Source organism: Lampetra planeri, chromosome 57 (assembly GCF_965212315.1).
Source record: "Lampetra planeri chromosome 57, kcLamPlan1.2.h2, whole genome shotgun sequence".
Taxonomy (NCBI): Eukaryota; Metazoa; Chordata; class Hyperoartia; order Petromyzontiformes; family Petromyzontidae; genus Lampetra; species Lampetra planeri.
Window position 1 is genome coordinate 2198041 of NC_136163.1, and position 20615 is coordinate 2218655.

The following is a 20615-nucleotide window of genomic DNA, read 5'->3' on the forward strand; positions in this document are numbered from 1 at the left end:
CGTCGTGCACCTCGCAAAGAGCTTCACGCCAAATCTCCTGTCATCTCCCCCCCCCAACTCTCTTTCCTCCAAGGTCCCTCCCCACGTCTCCCCCCAGCTCCCCGGACCCGGCCCGACGAGAGAAACCCCGTCGGGGCGACTTCCTCCGCTCTCCCCGGCTCTGCCCCGGCTCCTCCCCAGCCTCCGGGTCACCTGTCGCGGGGAAGGAGGCGACGGCATCCGCGGCGGGGCCGGTGGCAGTGGCGGCGGTGGAGTCGCGGCCGCTGGGACGAGGCGGTGGAGGCTGGTACCCGGCAGGGCCAAGCCAGGCGTGGTGGGTGAGGGGGCAGTAGCCGCGGTGACCTTTGAACTGCTGCCCCCTGTGTCGGAGGTGTTTAAGAGGAGCAGGCAGATGGGAGGGGGCGTTTGATGGGGGGGGGGTGGGGGGGGCATTCCGGGGTGGCGTTGGTGCTGATGTCAGTTTTTTTTAGTTTTAGAAGTCACGACGCTGTTGGTAAATGATGGTGGCGTTCAAAATGGTGGCAGCGGTGGTGGTGGTTGTTGATGGCAGTGATGGGTTCAGATGTTGCCGTGGGAGACGATCAGAATGACATCGCGAGCGTGCTGTTGTCGATGGGCGGTGGTGGTAACGGCGATGAAGGCGGTGTTCGTGACTGCGCTAACATCCATCGATGGTCGCGATGAGTCTGCCGGCTGGGATGATGATGATGAACATCGGGATGACAATGATGGTGATAACGATGTGGATGGCAGTCTTGATGCTGATGATAGTACAACAGACAGTGGGGTTGGTGATGATTGTGGTAGGGGGAGCGGTAGTGTCACGGGTAGCGCTACGTTGCGCTACGAACCTGGCGACCCGAGTTCAATTCCCGCTCACGGCCACGACCAGTGAAATTATATATCATTGATGAGAGACATCGGTTCACTATATCAGTGGTTCTCAACCCGGGGGATACGCAGAACACCTGGGGTTACACGAGGCGATTTATCAATGCGTGAAACTATATATCGTACACTCGCCTTTGGCCCGTCCAAGTACGGGTGTATTGCAGTAAATCTGAAACTTGCAAGCGAAAGGCAGATCGCGACGTGATATTGATTGCATCAATGCGTGTGCAATTTGTAAGGACGCGGTGACACAGACTTATTTACATTTTAAGGTTAAAATCCCTCCTTGTTCATCACGACGTCCTTTTTACTTTGATGTCTCAACAGCGTGACGGAGATCACGTGACGTGAGGGTTCTGCCTTCGTAGTGAGGGTTGTGAGTTGACGCCGAGGAGGGGGGAGGAGGCGCCTCGCCCCCCTCCCTCCCATGTGGAGTGACGTCAGCCGCTAATTATTATTAATGAAGGGGGGGGTGTCCATTTGGAGGACGTCACCTGTTCATGATTATTCATGAGGGGGGCTGTTTGATGCGGAGTGACGTCACCTGCTCATTATTATGAGGGGGGGGCGTGGGGGAGGTTCTCCATGCGGAGTGACGTCACCCGCTCATGATTATTAATGAGGGGCGGGTCCATGTGGAGTGACGTCACGCGCGTTACACACTGACATTCTTTGGGTAAATATCGTAGTAAGCGAGGGTCATTGGTTCACTATGTCAGTGGTTCTCAACCAGGGGGCACGCCGAATCTTGGGGGTACGCAAGGCGATTTAACAACACGCGAAACTATACGTCACGCATGAGAATCATCGGTGAATAATCATGTTACGTAGGTAAAAAAGTAAAATAAAAAACAATTAAATCACGACGTTTCGGAGGCAACACAAGCTTCCGTCTTCAGGTGGAACCGTCACAGCAAAGACAGAAGCTTGTGTTGCCTCCGAGACATCGTGATTTAATTTATTTACATTTAATTTTTCACCTATGTGACTTTACCGAAAAAAACAACGAGTATGGATGGACCCTTGCAGTCACGAAAACTTCAAATCTAGAACTAATCATGTTGTACGAATCCGCCAATATAAAACTAACTACATTTAAATCTTCTTGGTTCTTTCGGTAAAGTCACGTAGAATGGAAATAATGAAATAATAAAAATAAAACAATAAAATCATTCTCACGACGTTTCGGCCACAACGCAAGCAGCCGTCCTCAGGTGGAGAACAGGCACACTCACGGATCGCGCGAGCAACGCGCTTTCAGAGGGCAGCCGACGCGAAGCAGAGCTTCTCCGTTTGATTTTTATTGTCTGCTCGTGGCTACTGACAGCTCCTTCGGATTACAGCTCACGAAGCGGGACAATTGGTCAAAATATTTGAAGGGAAATAATAAAATAATAAAAATAAAACATAATAAAATATATAAAAACATAATAAAATAATATATAATAATATATAAATAATAAACCATATTTATATTATAAAATAAAATAATAAAAACATAATTAAATAATGTAATAAAATAATACAAATTGAACATAATAAAATTATATAACATATTTCATTGTTTCATTTTTATTACTTTATTATTTCCCTTCTGCGTAATATAATATATTTTATTAGGTTTATTTTTAAATAATATAATATCTTTTATTGATTTGTTTTATTATTTTATTATTTCCCTTCTACGTGACTTTACCGAAAGAACCAAGAAGATGAATCCCTGCAGTCACGAAAGCTTTAAATCGAAATATATTTGATGTTCATTGTTCGTACCTTTTATTTACTCAGAACCACGTTGGGTCAGGCAAGGGTGGTGGGAGGAGGGGGGGGGGTTACTCTTCATAATCAACGTGTTTGAGTTTAGGTCGCGTTATTTATAAATGTGTTGTAACCCTCCACCACTCGACACGGCCAATCAGCAAAAAATGTCACGTTGACAAAAGACAAAATAGTTCACTGCTTTAGCCCACCGGTGTGTTGAAGCGTGAAACCACAACATTTACAATGTTTTGAGTTGTACGACGTTTCGCTGCTAATTGCATCCAGCATCATCGTCGTACTCAATATGTTTTTTTTGCAAATGTTGCGGCTAAAGCAGTGAACTATTTTGACTTTTGTCAACGTGACACTTTTTTTGCTGATTGGTCGTGTCGGGTGGTGGAGGGTTACGACACATTTATAAATAACGCGATCTAACCCAAAAACGTTGATTACACTGGTCAACAAAAATAAAAATTCTGGCCTGGACTTTTGCAGCCACATCAAATACGCACTTTGAGGGGGGGGTCTGACTTTTTGTGACGCCGTGTGACGAGGGGGGGGGGGGTCAAAAATCGTCCAAAATCGCGTGACGTCATTTATGGACGGCCCCTTATTACACTGGTCAACAAAAAAAAAATTCTGGCCTGGACTTTTGCAGCGTTTCTAGACTAATTTCAAGGTGCTGATTCCAAATCTGATCTCAGATTTGCTCTATCACATCTCATTTTTATGCTATCGGCATACCCCATTTTCATTGATTTTACCCGAAATTAACTCTGTCACTTATGATTGCAAGTTGTTGCGAGTCAGTGACTGCTTTAGTGTTAAAATATGGTGCTGTATTTTTAGGATAGTGTGTTTATAATATCATTTTATGTAGATATCCACATTTATTTAATATTTTTCTTCCGCAGTTTTGATTGAAAATGCAATATTTGATATCTCAAAAACCCGATGTGATAGACAAAAACTGATGCCAGATTTGGAATCAGCACACCAAAATTACATCAAAACCCTTGGAAAACTTTATGCCAGAAAAAGTGTGTTGACCAGTGAATTATGAATATATTGGTCGCGAAAGCCTGCTACGTGTTAAACTGGGTGTTACTCTGTTGCAACAAAACTCAGCAAGGAGGTCACAGTAGCCACGAAAGGTTGAGAACCGCTGCCCCTGGACGGTTCACAGGTTGGAGTTGCCACAATCGCTGGGCTTGCCTTTTCATTATCCATTCACGCAGATGTTGACGTAAGCGTCGGTGATTATAACGAGGCTGCAGCTGTTGATGACGCTGCTTGAAAGACATTCGTCTCAAAATGTTCAAATGCAAAGTTGAAAGTTGACAACCATCAAACGTGTCTTTGGTTTTCGAGTGCCGGTGAAATAAATTGTGTTTTTTCTGCAGCTTGCAAAGTGCCACGCGGATTTATTCATTTAGCGAACGCCATAGGGCGCGCGACTTCCCACGGTCAAAACACCAGAAATATTGACATGTACAATCTTCTTGGTTCTTTCGGTAAAGTCACGTAGAAGGGAAATAATAAAATAATAAAAATAAAACATAATAAAATAATTCTCACGACGTTCCAATAAGCTGAGCTACTGTTAGTAGCTCAGCTTATTGGAGAGTATATTTAGTATACTGATAATACTTATGTAGTTTATACTTTAGTTTAGTTTTACGTGTTGGTTTAGTTACTGGAGCTCCATACTATTAACATTCCTTCCCTTTATTAATGCTAACCCTAATCCCTCCCTTTGATGCTGCTAATCCTGCATAATGCACGGGCATATTATGACTTTGAAACCCCCCGCCCACCTCCTACGCATTCCACAAGTAATGACTAATCCCATATCTGCATTTCCCATAAATATGCTAAATTCCTCTTGATATGCAAATTCCTTTGTCAAGGCGCCCTTCCCCCTCCAACCCAGCTTAAATATACGCTGCCAAGCCTGGTGGTGCTCATTCAGACGCTGTCTTTCCGACAGACCTGTTCTTCACCTGAGGACGGCTGCTTGCGTTGTGGCCGAAACGTCGTGAGAATTATTTTATGATGTTTTATTTTTATTATTTTATTATTTCCCTTCTACGTGACTTTACCGAAAGAAACAAGAAGATGAATCCCTGCAGTCACGAAAGCTTTAAATCGAAATTTAACATGTCTGGAGGTCGGCCCCCACCATTTTCCCCTCCTCCTCTTCCAACCAGTCGGCCCGTCACGCCCCGACTCACTGCACAGGGCAACCAGTTCTACTGGTAGGAACCTCCTGGTTACACCAGCCCACAGGGGATTATTGTGTCCGTCCGTCCGTCGTGCATCCAAAAATGGGAGGGGTGGGGCTGGGTGGAGAGGGGAGGGTGGGGAGGGGCTGGGTGGTGAGGGTGGGGAGGGGCTGGGTGGGGAGGGTGGGGCTGGGAGAAGGGAGGGTGGGGAGGAGCTGGGTGGGGAGGGGCTGGGTGGGGAGGGGGTGGCTGAGTGGGGGGTGGGAGGGGTGGGGCTGGGTGGGGAGGGGAGGGGCTGGGTGGGGAGGGTGGGGCTGGGTGGGGGGTGGGAGGGGTGGGGCTGGGTGGGGAGGGGCTGCTCACCCCGTGGTGCCCTTATAAAACTCAACGTTTAACCTACTCACGCCGGCTTGTGCCCGCCCTCACAGTCGGCCATATTTGCGGAATACACCACGCCCTGGCCGTTGACCCTGGCCATTGACCGAGCAACCCAACGTTCCTACCAGCTCCCTCCGCAGGAATGTGTAAAACGTCGCAGGCTTTCGCGACCAGTATTAGTCATAATAAAGGTGTTTTGGTGAGATCGCGTTATTTATTAATGTGTCACAACCCTCCCCCACCCGACACTGCCAATCAGTAAAAAATGTGTCACGTTAAGATTATCAAAACAATTAGAATACGATATATCTCGGGAGTTACTACCGAGAAATTATCCCGTGTTTTGCAAAAGCAAAACATTAAAGTGAGCTTTGGTGCGTTCCACAAAATTCAAAAACGAGTGTCTTGTACTAAAGATTAATTACCGAAGTTATCAACAGAAGGTGTAAATCGGATCAATTGCTGATGCGGTAAATGCTATATTGGACAGACGGGACGTAACATTCGCGTAAGACTAAAAGAACACCAAAGGAACATTAAATCATCTCAAACACAGCTGTCAGCAGTGGCAGAATATGCTTGCCAAGAAGGGCATTCAATCGATTTTGATAACGCTGAAGTATTATGCAAAACTAATTATTACTGGCCAAGACTAATTAGAGAAGCAATCGAAATTGAGAATACAAATAACTTAAACCGCTGTGATAGCTACAGACTCAGCGCAGCATAGAAGCGTTATACGCAATACATATTACAATTCCTTAGAGGAATAACATACTAATTAACTGATGACTGATCTATAATAAATTTACAATAACCCTCCCCCTACCACCGCTTCTGATCTCGAATCCTGATGGTGTTCAACAACGATGACGTCACCCGGCACTATTTCAGACCGGAAGCACGTGGTGGCTTCACTATTCTGGCAAATCGCCCGATGATGCTGGATGTAATTTTACCAGCGAAACGTCGTACTAACTCGAATTCTAAATGTTGTGGATTCACTCTTCAAACACAACGGTGGTGCTGAAGAAGGAGTGACTAATTAACATTTTATTAACGCGACACATTTTTTACTGATTAGCCATGTCGGGTGGTGGAGTGTTGCGACACATTTATAATAAAGCGATCTAACCCAAAAACCTTAATCATGAACAGGGCAACCAGTCTGCCCGGCACGCGCTGACGCACTGCACAACCCGTAGACGAGAACGCAGATACCGTGCAACAACAACAACCGCCATTCGCTACTAACTGGCGGTGACGTCACCACGACGCTTGTGCCAGGCCATGTGCACCTTGAGGCCACGTGAAGTGTCGAACGCCCGCTGGCAGGAGGTCACGGCGCAGATCCAGGTGCCACGGGTCGACTGACTGAAATGACCGAGATGACTGGCTGATGCACCACCTGTGCCCCGAACTGTGCCAACTTGCTGTGCTTTAGCCACCCGGAGCTCCGCTCGTTGTTGTGAGCGTCACTCCTCCGCCCTCCAATGTTGTTGGAGGAAAACTGCCTCCAACTGCCCAGTAGCGTCCTTCACGAGCCTCCTCCACAGAGGCCAATCTTGACACCGCTGGTATCACTCCATCTCTTCTCTAGCCCGTGCCGCGCCCGTTAAGCCCCCTCGATCCGGCCGAATAAAAGCTGTTTAGGCATGCGGTGGCTGGGCATGCGGGCTACGTGACCCAGCCAACGCAGCCACACACAAAACGTCAAGGAGCAGAAACCATCACGACGCCAACTCCGGGAATCCCAGCAGCAGCGGCGGCTTTTGGCTCGGCCATCGAACAAAGACGGCGGTGGTCACCGCATCATAATAGTAATAATAGTTCAATTTGTAACGCGCGCAAATTTGCAGACGTAGTGGCCGCAACTCAGAGGTGCGGAGCCAAGCTCAGAGTCGCTCGAAAGCGCGTGGTTGTAGAGGTGAGTTTTTAAGTGTCTCTTGAAGGAGGCGATTGAGGTGATGCTGCGAATGTGCAGAGGGATATCGTTCCAGACTGTTGGGGCTGCCATCGAGAAGCGTCGTATAGACACGATGACCATCCTGGATCTTGGTATCAAGAGGAGGTCGTGAGTCGCGCTGCGCAGGCATCTGCTGTGTGCTGAGCTGCAAGTTGTCAATAATGAAGAAAGGTACGGCGGGCAGGCAGATATGAAGGCATTGTGGCAGAGGCAGGCGGTCTTGTGTGTGACCCTACTGGCGATGGGTAGCCAGTTGAGGGCACGGAGACAAGCTAGTGAGTCGAGACGGGGATGAGTGTGGGCAATGACGACGCATCATCATCATCATCGTGCGGCCGTCTGGAACGCTCTCCTGATATTAAGGAAGCCACTGGGAGCTGATGCACTTTTAAATCTAGATCGACAAACTCATTTCTTTAGAACTGCATCTTGTTGTTGTTGCTGTTTAGTTTGTTGTCCTTCCCCCCCCCCCCCCCCCCCCCCCCCCCCCCGGCAACTCCGATTTGCACGGTTGGCTACGTACGGTGCGAAAGAAGTTCAACGTAGAAACACGTTCTCCTCAAGCACATGGGAACAAAACAAAAATCAGCAACGTTTATTTAAATACACATCCCGCACCCAAGAGGCAGAAGCAAGACATTTTATATTAACATTTCCGACGGTTTCTTTACACAAATCTGAGCAACAGATACACGCACACTCAGCAACTCACGCGAGGACAAAGATCCCCCGTGTAGCCTTAACAGACTGTTGGGGCAAGTGCTGTTAGCGAGCACCTATGAAGGCCGGCACGGCACACGAGGAGGTGGGGTGGCCAGCACCACGCCCGGCCGCCTTTGTCTCTCTAGTGGCGATGTTAACACCGCACCAGGTACTCATTTGAGTCGACCTAGGGGAGGCCCTGGACCGGTTCAGATAATCGTCCCTGGTGTTGGCCGTGAGCGGGAATTGAACTCGGGTCGCCAGGTTCGTAGCGTAGCGCGCTAATCGCTACACCACCGCTCCCCACACACACACACCGACACACAAACTCAGCATTGCCAATGATTAACCCCCGTAAGTAACCCTTAGGAGGTTACAAGCCAACGCAGCTTTTTTTCCCAGCGAGCCACCCCACCCCCCCCCCACAGTCCAGTCTATAAAGCGAGCCTCAGCCACCGCCCTCCTAAAAGTCACGGCGGGGGGCAACAACCGCTCCTCGCTCCGCGCTCGGGGGCTAAAAACATTTTACGGCGACGCGTCGGCGAAGCGTCGCCGGCACGAGGCATCGGGGATGCTGCTGGATGCTTCCAGACCAGAGGTCGCAACCGGGTACCCGATACCCGTACCCTACCCGATACCCGGCTACCCGTACCAGGCCGGGTACGGGTACCCGTTTGCGACCCTGGTGCCGCCGGGTACGGGTAGACCGTGAGTCACTGGTGAGTCACCGTTTGTCACTCATTTCCCAACGTCTTGTCTCTTCTCACAATTCAAGTTCCTAGAATCAACCCACCCGCGCCTGCAACATGGCTTCATCCCAGAGGTCGCAATCGGGTACCCGATACCCGTACCCGGCCGGGTACGGGTATCGGGTACGGGTAGGGTACGGGTACCCGTTTGCGACCCTGGTGCGGCCGGGTACGGGTAGCCGGGTAAGGAATCAAAACCCGTTTGCGACCTCTGTTCCAGACGCTACCCACGCGCCTCGATCTTTGTTCAAGCAAGCCCCTCCCCCACCCCCCCCCGTGTGCCCGCGTACACATCTCACGCGCGTTATTGTCGACCGTGCTTGCTTTACCCCCCCTACCCCCATATTATATTTATTACAGCTGGGGGGGGTACGAGGTCGCGGTCGCGCTGGGAGCGTGTCCACGCGAGCGGTGCCGACGTGTGCGGTTCCGCTCCGGGTGCCTGTGATGTAACAGAGAGGGAGGAGAGAAGAGTGACCCGCACAAGTTTGCAGAGGGGGAGTGACACTGAGAAGCCTCGCTCGTTACCCATCCTCCCACGATCCACCAACACCACCCACCCCCCCCGCCTCCGCCACACACAAAGACAAAGATCCCCCGTGTAGCCTTAACAGACTGTGGGGGCAAGTGCTGTTAGCGAGCACCTATGAAGGCCAGAACGGTACAAGAGGGGGTGGGTGGCCAACACCACGCCCGACCGCCTTTGTCTCCCCAGCAGCGATGTTTACACGCCGCACCAGGTACTCATTTGAGGCTGAGTCGACCTAGGGGAGGCCCGGGACCGGTTCAGATAATCGTCACTGGTGGTGGCCGTGAGCGGGAATCGAACCCGGGTCGCCAGGTTCGTAGCGCAGCGTAGCGCTAACCGCTACACTACCGCCACACCACTCTCACTCACACTCACTCACACTCACTCACACTCTCTTCACCCTCCTCGTCACCCCGTGCCGGGGTCCAACTTTAACCCGTGTTTCTTCTGCAGAATCTCCAGGGTCCTGTCGCACGCCCTGAAACGAGAGCGTCAGGAGAAAACACATTTTTAGTTTCGAAATCCGTAAGGCCACCCCGTGCAAATCGATGAGACCACCGATTTGCAAGGACCACATCCCCCACCGCTCACCAATGACGCTGCCACCGCTGCCTTCACAGCTGATTGGATCTCACGAGAGAGAGAGAGCGGAATCCATGTGACCAGCTGGTGACCAGCTGGTGACCAGCTGGTGACCAGCGGTGACCAGCTGGTGACCAGCTGGTGACCAGCTGGTGAACACCTGGTGACCAGCTGGTGACCACCTGGTGACCACCATGTGACCACCTGGTGACCACCTGGTGACCAGCTGGTGACCACCTGGTGACCACCTGGTGGCCACCTGGTGACCACCTGGTGACCAGCTGGTGACCACCTGGTGACCACCTGGTGACCAGCTGGTGACCACCTGGTGACCACCTGGTGACCAGCTGGTGACCACCTGGTGACCACCTGGTGACCAGCTGGTGACCACCTGGTGACCAGCTGGTGACCACCTGGTGACCAGCTGGTGACCACCATGTGACCACCTGGTGACCAGCTGGTGACCACCTGGTGACCAGCTGGTGACCAGCTGGTGACCACCTGGTGACCACCTGGTGACCACCTGGTGACCACCTGCAACCCGGATTGGAACCCAGGCTCTCAACGATGCCGGCTCGGCCGCTTTTAATGTCCGAGTCAGGGCAGCCACCTCAACCGCATTACGGCCTCTTAGCTGTGAACTTAACGACATCGCAAAACACCGCGCTGGTCCCCACACAGTCACCAAACCCCCTCACCTCCAGCAGAGATGTTAACTACCTCGCCTGGTATACAGGAGGTCGTGGGTTCGATCCCGACCCTGACGCCCGCTGCTGTATATTTGGAGTTTGCGTGTCTCTCTCTCTCATCATCATCACGGTGGCTAGGAGATGTTAACTACCTCGCCTGGTATACAGGAGGTCGTGGGTTCGATCCCGACCCTGACGCCTGCTGCTGTATATTTGGAGTCTGCGTGTCTCTCTCTCATCATCATCACGGTGGCTAGGAGATGTTAACTACCTCGCCTGGTATACAGGAGGTCGTGGGTTCGATCCCGACCCCGACGCCTGCTGCTGTAAATTTGGAGTTTCCGTGTCTCTCTCATCATCATCATCACGGTGGCTAGGAGATGTTAACTACCTCGCCTGGTATACAGGAGGTCGTGGGTTCGATCCCGACCCTGATGCCCGCTGCTGTATATTTGGAGTTTGCGTGTCTCTCTCTCTCCCCGTGGTCGTTTGGATTTTTCTCCAGGTCCTCCGGTTTTTCCCTCCGCATTTAGAATCGACGTCGCGCGTTCAGATTATTTGGCTGCTGCTATAAATTTGCACGTGACGACGACGAACCACTTCGTCATGTGATCGCCAGGTCACTTCTGAAAGAGTGCCGTACAAGCTCAGTGGGGGGCGTTCGCTGCTAAAATGAAAAAAATTGTTTCAGTTATAGTTTGGGTAGTGAGCTGATGGTCTCATCTGTGACCATTGACTCGCATGAAGATCCATAAGCGCATACAGATCCATAGGCTTGCATAGAGATCTGTGGAGTCACATGGAGACCCCGAGAACAGAGGCGTGGTGTTGGCCACCCACCCCCTTCGTGTGCCGTGCTGGCCATCATAGGTGCTGCTCGCTAACAGCACTTGCCCCAACAGTCTGTTACAGGCTATACGGGGGATCTTTGTTTTTGTTATCTTTGTATGTAGCCGTGTGGGGAGCGGTGGTGCAGCGGTTTGCGCTCAGCGTTACAAACCTGGCGACCCGAGTTCGATTCCCGCTCAAGGCAAACACCGGTGACGATTATCTGAACCGGTCCTGGGCCTCCTCTAGGTCGCCTTGGCCTCAAAACGAGTACCTGATGCGGTGTGTAAACATCGCCACTGGGGAGACAAAGGCGGCCGGGCGTGGTGCTGGCCACCCACCCCCTCGTGTGCCGTGCCGCCCTTCAGAGGTGCTCGCTAACAGCACTTGCCCCGACAGTCTGTTACAGGCTATGCGGGCGAACTTTGTGTTTGTTGTGTGTAGCTGTGTGTGTGTGGACGTACACGCCGGCCCTTATGATCCTGAAGCTTCCGGGCATGGAGAGGTCGATAACCGTTGACCCCAGACGCGAGGTCGGGTCACTGGGGTCACCCAGTGGGCCCCCGTCCAGAACCACCGCCAGGGAATCCCAAAGCTCCCTGAACTCCTGCACTCACACACACAAAGTTCACCCCCCCCATGTGTAGCCTTTACCAACACCATCGCCACCATCACCATCATCGCCACCACCACCACTACCACCGCCACCACCACCACCACGATGACCACCGCCACCACCACCACCACCGCCACCACCACCACCACCATGATGACCACCGCCACCACCACCACCGCCGTCACCGCCGCCACCACCACCACCTCCACCATCACCAATACCACCCACACCACCACCGCCACCACCATCACCACCATCACCATCACCACCGCCACCACCACCACCGCCACCACCCACACCACCATCGCCGCCACCACCACCACCACCGCCACCACCACCACCACCACCACCGCCACCGCCACCACCGCCACCACCACCACCACCGTCACCACCGCTGCCCGTCCGCGCGACGTACGTGCACGTGCAAGGAGCTGGGCTGCGCGCTGGCGTTGGCACTGGTGAGGGCGAGCGGCTCCTGCAGCTGCAGGCACAGCTGGCGCAGCACGGCGTGCTCGGGGACTCGGACCCCCACCAGCTGCTCACGCGCACACACACACACACACGCACGCACGCACACACACACGCACGCACACGCCCACACACACACACGCACGCGGACAAAGGTCCCCCGCGTAGACTTCAACACACCGCCGGGGCAAGTGCTGCCAAGTGAGGAGCGCCCCCGAAGGACGGCACGGCGCACGTGCAACGCTCATGAGATGTTGACTCCCTCGCCTGGTACGCAGGAGGTCGTGGGTTCGATCTCGACCCTGACGCCTGCTGCTGTATATTTGGAGTTTGCGTGTCTCTCTCTCTCATCATCATCACGGTGGCTAGGATATGTTAACTACCTCGCCTGGTTGTACAGGAGATCGTGGGTTCGATCCCGACCCTGACGCCTGCTGCTGCTATATATTTGGAGTTTGCGTGTCTCTCTCTCTCCCCGTGGTCGTGTTCATTTTTCTCCGGGTCCTCCGGTTTTTCCTTCCACATTCATAATCGACATCGCGCGTTTAAGAATATTTGGCTGCTGCTGCTGCTATAAATTTCCACGCGACAATGATGATGATAAGCCACCACTTCGTCGAACCATAATTTGTTGATAGCCAGCTCCGCTTCTTTGTAAAATAGCTACGCAAGATATCAGTGGAGCCTTATACTTGGTAAATACAAATAATCGTTTTAAAGCTTTCGTGACTGCAGGGATTCATCTTCTTGGTTCTTTCGGTAAAGTCACGTAGAAGGGAAATAATAAAATAATAAAAATAAAACATAATAAAACAATTCTCACGACGGCTGCTTGCGTTGTGGCCGAAACGTCGTGAGAATTATTTTATTATGTTTTATTTTTATTATTTTATTACTTCCCTTCTACGTGACTTTACCGAAAGAACCAAGAAGACAAATAATCGTGTTAACAATTGTAAAAAAATGTGTTAAAGAAATAGTTTTCCAAAAATAGTAGAGAATTAAAATATTTTGTTTCCATTTTTTTTGTAAAAAAATTACTTGACGTCTTTTGTAAAAAAGCGCCCTCTAGTGGATGCCCACCCCACCAGAAGTGGCGGTATGAGGTGGAGGTGGTGGACGTGGAGGTGGACGTGGAGGTGGTGGTGGACGTGGCGGTAATAGAGGTGGTGGGGGAGGTAGAGGTGGTGGAGGTGGTGGTGGAGGACGTGGTAGACATGGAGGTAGTATAGGTGGTGGACGTGGTGAAAGTGGTGGACGTGGTGAAGGTGGTGGACGTGGTGAAGGTGGTGGACGTGGTGAAGGTGGTGGGGGACGTGGTGGTGGACGTGGTGGTGGAGTTGCTGGATGGGGTGAAGGAGGTGGTGGAGGTGGTAGTGGAGGTGGTGGTGGTAGTGGTGGAGGTAGTGGTGGAGTTGGTGGTGGAGGTAGTGGTGGAGTTGGTGGTGGTGGTGAAGGAGGTGGTGGAGGAGGTGGTGGAGGACATGGTAGTGGAGTTTCTGGATGGGGTGAAGGAGGTGGTGGAGGTGGTAGTGGAGGTGGCGGAGGTGGTGGTGGAGGTAGTGGTGAGTTGATGATGGTGGTGGTGGTGGAGAAGGAGGTGGACCTCTACCTGTGTGCTGGGGTTGAGTGCGGGGTGAAGCTCGGGTTTCCTCTTGAACACCAGCGTGACTGGGCCCGGCAGCAAGTCCTGCAGCACCTCGTCAGACACCGTGACGTGGCAGAGCCTGGCGCCCTCGTCGACAACACCGGAATCATCATCGGTATCGTCAACAACACCTCCAAGAAGATGAACACCTCCAACATCAACATCAGCAACAGCAGCAGCACCGTATTGAATCGTCGTTATTGGCAGAATCGCAATCGACATCTGTACACCGCTCAGCTGTTAAACTCACCAGCACTCCCTCACCCACCTCCGCCTACTCACTCAACCACGCTTTCACCTGCACACCCGTACAGTCACCCCTACTCTCACTCACCCATACTCTCACCTGTACTCTCACCTGTACACACACCTGTACACACATTCACTCGTAATCTCGCCTGTACACACACCTGTACACACATTCACTCGTAATCTCGCCTGTACCCCACACCTGTACACACATTCACCCACGCTCTCACCTGTATACACATTCACCCATACTCTCACCTGTACACACACCTGTACACATTCACCTGTACCCCACACCTGTACACACATTCACCCACACTCTCACCTGTACACACACCTGTACACACATTCACCCATACTCTCACATATATCCACACCTGTACACACATTTATCTATACTCTCACCCATACACAACAACGACTGCCATCCGCCACTAAGTGGCGGTGACGTCACCACGGTGACGTGATGTGTGGAACCAGGTACCATGGATGAGTAGCAGTTGCACCACCTGTGCCCCCTACTGTGCCAACTTGCTGTGTTTTAGCCACCCGGGGCTCCGCTCGTTGTTGTGAGCGTTGCTCCTCCACCCTCCGTTGTTGCTGGAGGGCGACTGCCTCCAACTGCTCAGTAGCGTCCTTCACGAGCCTCCTCCACAGAGGCCGATCTTGACACCGCTGGTACCAGTCATCGGCAAGTCCACTCAGCTCCACGTCTTCCTGTACCACATCACTCCATCTCTTCTCTAGCCCGTGCGCGCCCATTTAGCTCCCTCTATCCGGCAGAACAAAAGCTGTTGAGGCATGCGGTGGCTGGGTATGCGGGCTACATGACCCAGCCAACGCAGCCTTGCCTGCCGGAGGAGCTCACCGATGGGACTGTGTCCAGATCTTTCAAGGATTTGTGAGCTCCTCACACAATCCAGCCTGGTTAAACCCAAGATGGATCGTAGGCAGGCCAGCCTAAATGTTTCTAACTGGCGAAGATGTTCCATTAGAAGGGTCCACGTTTCGCAAACGTAGAGAAGGGAGGGAATGACTGTGGCCGAGAAGACCCGAAGCTTCGTGCGGAGCGACAGACCAGGTAGCTTCCACACAGCGTTACGCAGCTGATGAAAAGATAATGCCGCTCGACTGATTCGGAGTGAGACCTCTGCTGTCAAACCGAAGCTGGTCAGAAGCACACTGCCCAGGTACGTAGATTTCTCCACTGTCACCACAACTGTCCTTCACCCGTGCCCCACATCTGTACTCTCACTCACTCAACCCGTACCCTCACCCGTACCCTCACCCGTACCCTCACCCGTACCCTCACCCACTCACCCGTACCCTCACCCACACCCTCCCTCACTCACCCGTACTCTCACCCACACCCTCCATCACTCACCCGTACCCTCACCCTCCCTCCCTCACCCGTACCCTCACCCACTCACCCGTACCCTCAACCACACCCTCCCTCCCTCACCCACCTGTACCCTCACCCGCACCCTCCCTCCCTCACTCACCCTCCCTCACTCACCCGTACTCCCACCCACACCTCCCTCACTCACCCTCACCCTCCCTCACCCACCTGCCCACCTCCCGCGTGTCCCCCACGCACACGGCGAGAGGTTTGCCGCCGTCGCGCCCCTTGGCGTCGTAGACTCGCCGCAGTGCCCGCGGGCTGCCGGCGCGACACGCCAGGCCGTACACCGTGTCGGAGGGCAGCGCCACCACCAGGCCCGCGCCCACGCCTCGCACCAACAGCGCCACAGCCTCCCGCAGGGACAGCGGCCCTGAGAGGGAGAGAGTCAGGAGAGAGTGTGAGGAGAGTGAGGAGAGAGAGGAGAGAAATGAGAGAGAAGAGAGAGGGAGGAGAGAGGGAGGAGAGAAAGGAGTGAGGCGAGAGTGAGGAGAGAGAGGAGAGAGAGGAGAGAGTGAGGAGAGAGAGAGCGAGCGAACGAGAGAGTGAGCGAGAGAGAGACCGAGCGAGAGATTGAGCGAGAGAGAGGGCAAGCGAGCGAGAGAGTGAGCGAGAGAGAGAGCAAGCGAGCGAGAGAGTGAGCGAGGGTTACATAAAGCCCAGTTAAAAAAAAAAAAATTACGAAATGATGAACGAAACAAAGTGCCGAATACACCGAGCATCTTCTTGTTTCCACTGATCGTAATAAAAAATAATAAAAAGAGAGTGAGGAGAGTGAGGGAGGAGAGAGTGAGGAGAGAGAGGAGAGAGTGAGAGAGTGAGGAGAGAGAGGGAGGAGAGTGAGGAGAGAGAGAGGAGAGTGAGGAGGGTGAGGAGAGAGTGAGGAGAGTGAGGAGAGAGTGAGGAGAGTGAGGAGAGAGTGAGGAGAGGAGAGAGGGAGGAGAGTGAGGAGTGAGGAGACTTTTGACTTTTAAAACAACTTTTATTGCCACCAGCAGCAGCAGCATTGGAGGTGATTCCGATATGAAACACACACAAAGTCACCAGCAAGCAAATGAAAATAAACGCTACAAAGCCACGCGCTGTGGCGCTAAATGTGCCGCACACAACACGAAAGTCACGTGGTTGTGGTGGTGGAGATGGTGGTGGAGGTGGTGGAGGTGGTGGAAGTGGTGGAGGCGGTGGTCATTGCGCACGCCACGGTGACGAGCGAGCGCTTCAGAAGGTGAACACGAGGGTGCCGTCCACGCTGGTACAGAGGGCACATCACCGGCATGTGTGTGGTGCATGGCGTGCTCCAGCCGGAGCCGCGCCTTGAGCAGGCCTCTGAACACTGGAAGTGCAGAGCAGCCGTCAGTGTCACCTTGCAGCATCTTTTTTCTCGTTCTGTCCACCGCCATCTTCGCCTGAGCACAGGCGAAGTTGGCGAGGTCATGGCGCTTGTTAGCCAGGCAAGGCACCACCCCATATACGAAGCTGCTGTTGTAGAAGGGCACCCACAGTTTCCTGAAGATGTCCCCCAAAAGGCGGAACATTGGGTTTGAGCCGCTGGCAGTGTAAGTATTGGTGGGGCAGATCCTCCCTGGCACCGCAGGAAATGCACAAGTCTGTTACCCCTGGCAAGAGATTCGGCTGAGCCACACGGCCGATGGCAACGTGCAGTGTGCCAACCTCCACTGGAGGTCACCGCAGAGAAAGTGAGGAGAGAGAGTGAGGAGAGAGGGTCGCGGTCGGTGTAGATGTTAGCTCCCTTGCCGGGTATGCAGGAGGTTCGTGGGGGGGGGAGGGGGGGGGGGCGTTTCGATCCCGAGGCTGACGACATCGTGCCTGGACGATCTGACGGAAAATAAATCACGAATCAAGATGACGACGATGATTCGGCAATCATGTTATGACGGTAACTATGACGATGATGGGTTCATAACGGTCGTGTCTGGCGACATGTTAACTACCTCGCCTGGTATACAGGAGGTCGTGGGTTCCATCCCGACCCTGACGCCTGCTGCTGTATATTTGGAGTTTGCGTGCCTCTCTCTCTTGCTCTCTTCCCGTTGCCGCGTGGTTTTTTCGATATATCTCAGTGGGCTTTGCCGGGTGAAATAAAAATTACGTCTCGTTCGTTTAGTTTTCATCGTGAAGAATCAGAAGTGTATTTATTTAGCGACTAAAGCCGCGTTGAGCTAAAGAAGCTCTTTCACAAGGTGGGGGTGGGGGGGTGACTCGTTCGCCAAGACAACATCGAAGCGTCCCCCACAATTACAGATTTTTTTAAACAAATGTTTGATAATAGCAGCGATTATGTTGAACAATTACGTTCGGAGGTGCTGGGGGAACCAATTGGTTGACAGGTATGCTACTATACACTACACACTACACTACTATACACTACACACTACACTACTATACACTACACTGCTATAGACAACACTACTGTACAGTACACTACTGTACACTACACAACTGTACACTACTATACACTACACACTACTATACACTACACTACTGTACACTGCAATACACTACACACTACACTGCTATACACTACACTACTATACACTACTATACACTACACACTACTGTACACTACACAACTGTACACTACACTACTATACACTACACTACTGTACACTACACTACTGTACACTACACACTATACACTACTATACATTATACACTACTACACACTACACTGTTATACACTACACTACTACACACTATACACTACTATACACTATACACTACTACACACTACACTGCTATATACTACACTACTATACACTACACTACTGTACACTACACTACTATACACTATACACTGCTATACACTACACTACTATACACTACACTACTATACACTACACAACTACACACTATACACTACTATACACTATACACTACTACACACTACACTGCTATACACTACACTGCTATACACTACACTACTATACACTACACTACTGTACACTACACTACTATACACTACACTACTATACACTACACTACTATACACTACACTACTGTACACTACACTACTATACACTATACATTAGGGTAGGTGCCATGGGGTTGACGGAGATGACCGACAAACTGCCCAGCCGCATCTAAGCGCACCTAGCCTGGCACTGCCCAGTGGCGTCCTTCGCGAGCCTCCTCCACAGAGGCCGATCTTGACACCGCTGGTACCGGTCATCGGCAAGTCCACTCAGCTCCACGTCCTCCCGTATCGCATCAGCTCCATCCCATCTCAAGCACGTGTCACTAACTCATTCAGCCACTTAATCACCCACTCAGCCACTCAGTCACTCACCCACTCAGCCACGCATTCACCCAGCCACTCACTCACCCACCCACTCACTCAGCCACCCACTCACTCAGCCACTCAGTCACTCACCCACTCAGCCACGCACTCACCCACCCACTCAGCCACTCACTCACCCACTCACTCAGCCACCCACTCACCCACCCACCCATCAGCTCCATCTCTTCTCCAGCCCGTGTCGCGCCCGTTTAGCCCCCTCTCTGCGGCCAAACAGAAGCTGCTTAGGGGCACGCGGTGGCTGGGCACGCGGGCTACGTGACCCAGCCAAGGCAGCCTCGCCTGCCGGAGGAGCTCACCGCCCATGATGGGAAGGAACTGCGTCTCAGATCTTTCTAGGAGCTTGTGAGCTCCTCACACAATCCGGCTAACAGGAGAAGATGTCCTTCGCGTTCGGGAGGTTAAACCAAAGGTCGCAAACGGGTTTTGATTCCTTACCCGTACCTGGCCGCACCAGGGTCACAAATGGGTACCCGTACCCGGCCGGGTACCCATTTGTGACCCTGGTCAAAACCCGTTTGCGACCTTTGGTTTAACCTCCCGAACGCGAAGGACATCTTCTCCTGTTCCCTACCCGAAATGAGTGACAAACAGTTACTCACCAGTGACTCACGGCCTACCCGTACCCGTACCCGGCCGCACCAGGGTCGCCAACGGCTACCCGTACACGTACCCGGCCGGGTACGGGTAGCCGTGTATCGGGTAGGGTACGGGTATCGGGTACCCGGTTGCGACCTCTGGGTTAAGCCCAGACCAGCCGGTAGCTGAAGGACAGCGAACGATCGCGAACGAACAGAATGAATGAAAAATGAAATTTAAAAAAAGTTGTTACAAAAACAAAACACAACTCACGTCCCGTTGTGTCCAGCGCGTCCCTGTACGTGCGCTGCTCTCCGTTCGCCAAAGACATCTTGGACCTGCCGAGGAGTTTAAATCTCGCGAAAAAACCGACCCTCATTTAGCCTCGCAACGCAGACATCATTAAAACGCCGCCACGTGGGTGAGGAAGGAAGCCTCAACACGTGCGGAATCGATTCTCAGAATCGTGACGAATTGTCCACAATCGATTCCAACCCCTCCCACCACCAACTCCCCAATCCCACCTCCACCCAATTCGACATCCCTATCGCGGGTGTCGTGAGAATTACAAAAATCGAATCGCCGCGTATCGATTCCGATTACATGCGGAAATCCTGCACGGAGATCGGAATCGATTCGTAAGTGTCAACCGCACGGCGAACGTCGGCGGCGGGAATCGATTCCGGTGTGTTCCGCCCCCCCACCCCCCGGGCCCGTTCGCGGCGTTCATTGGCTGCTGCCGCGTCACGTGGCGGGTTTCCACCCCCCCCCCGCTGCGCGATCCCCCGGACGTTGCGATGACGTAATCTCGTGACATCACGCATCCGCATTCAGATGACGCGATACACGCGCCAAAACCCACGCGCCGTGACGCAATGTAACCACCGCAACAATGACGTCATAAACAATTTGAATTAAGGGACCGTCAATAAATGACGTCACGCACCTGGGGGGGCGGGGTCAGACATTTGTGACGATGCGTGACGAGGGTTAAAAAAGCGTCCAAAATCGAGTGACGTCATTTATGGACGGCCCCTAAT

General features: G+C 52.5%; 2 protein-coding genes across 3 annotated transcripts in view; one reads left to right on the forward strand and one right to left on the reverse strand.

Moving 5' to 3' along the window:
- HUNK (hormonally up-regulated Neu-associated kinase) overlaps nt 1-409 on the forward strand; it is a 45592-nt gene extending 45183 nt beyond the window's left edge. The window contains exon 11 of the mRNA XM_078618318.1: nt 74-409. Within this exon, the coding sequence (XP_078474444.1) occupies nt 74-409 (336 nt within the window). The remainder of the gene's footprint in view (nt 1-73) is intronic.
- Nucleotides 410-7801: 7392 nt separating this feature from the next.
- Nucleotides 7802-20070, reverse strand: LOC144735747 (threonylcarbamoyl-AMP synthase-like). Of its 2 annotated transcripts, XM_078618245.1 has the most exons (7): nt 19849-20070; nt 15849-16053; nt 13997-14111; nt 12332-12451; nt 11765-11907; nt 9591-9679; nt 7802-9114 (listed from the first exon to the last, which is right to left on the reverse strand). In XM_078618245.1, exons 1-6 carry the CDS (start codon nt 19952-19954, stop codon nt 9610-9612), a joined length of 759 nt encoding a protein of 252 aa, XP_078474371.1. In that variant the 5' UTR covers nt 19955-20070; the 3' UTR covers nt 7802-9114; nt 9591-9609. The 2 variants fall into 2 exon arrangements, with proteins under 2 accessions (XP_078474371.1, XP_078474370.1); XM_078618244.1 differs by having other exon boundaries at nt 7802-9679.
- Nucleotides 20071-20615: the final 545 nt, after the last annotated feature.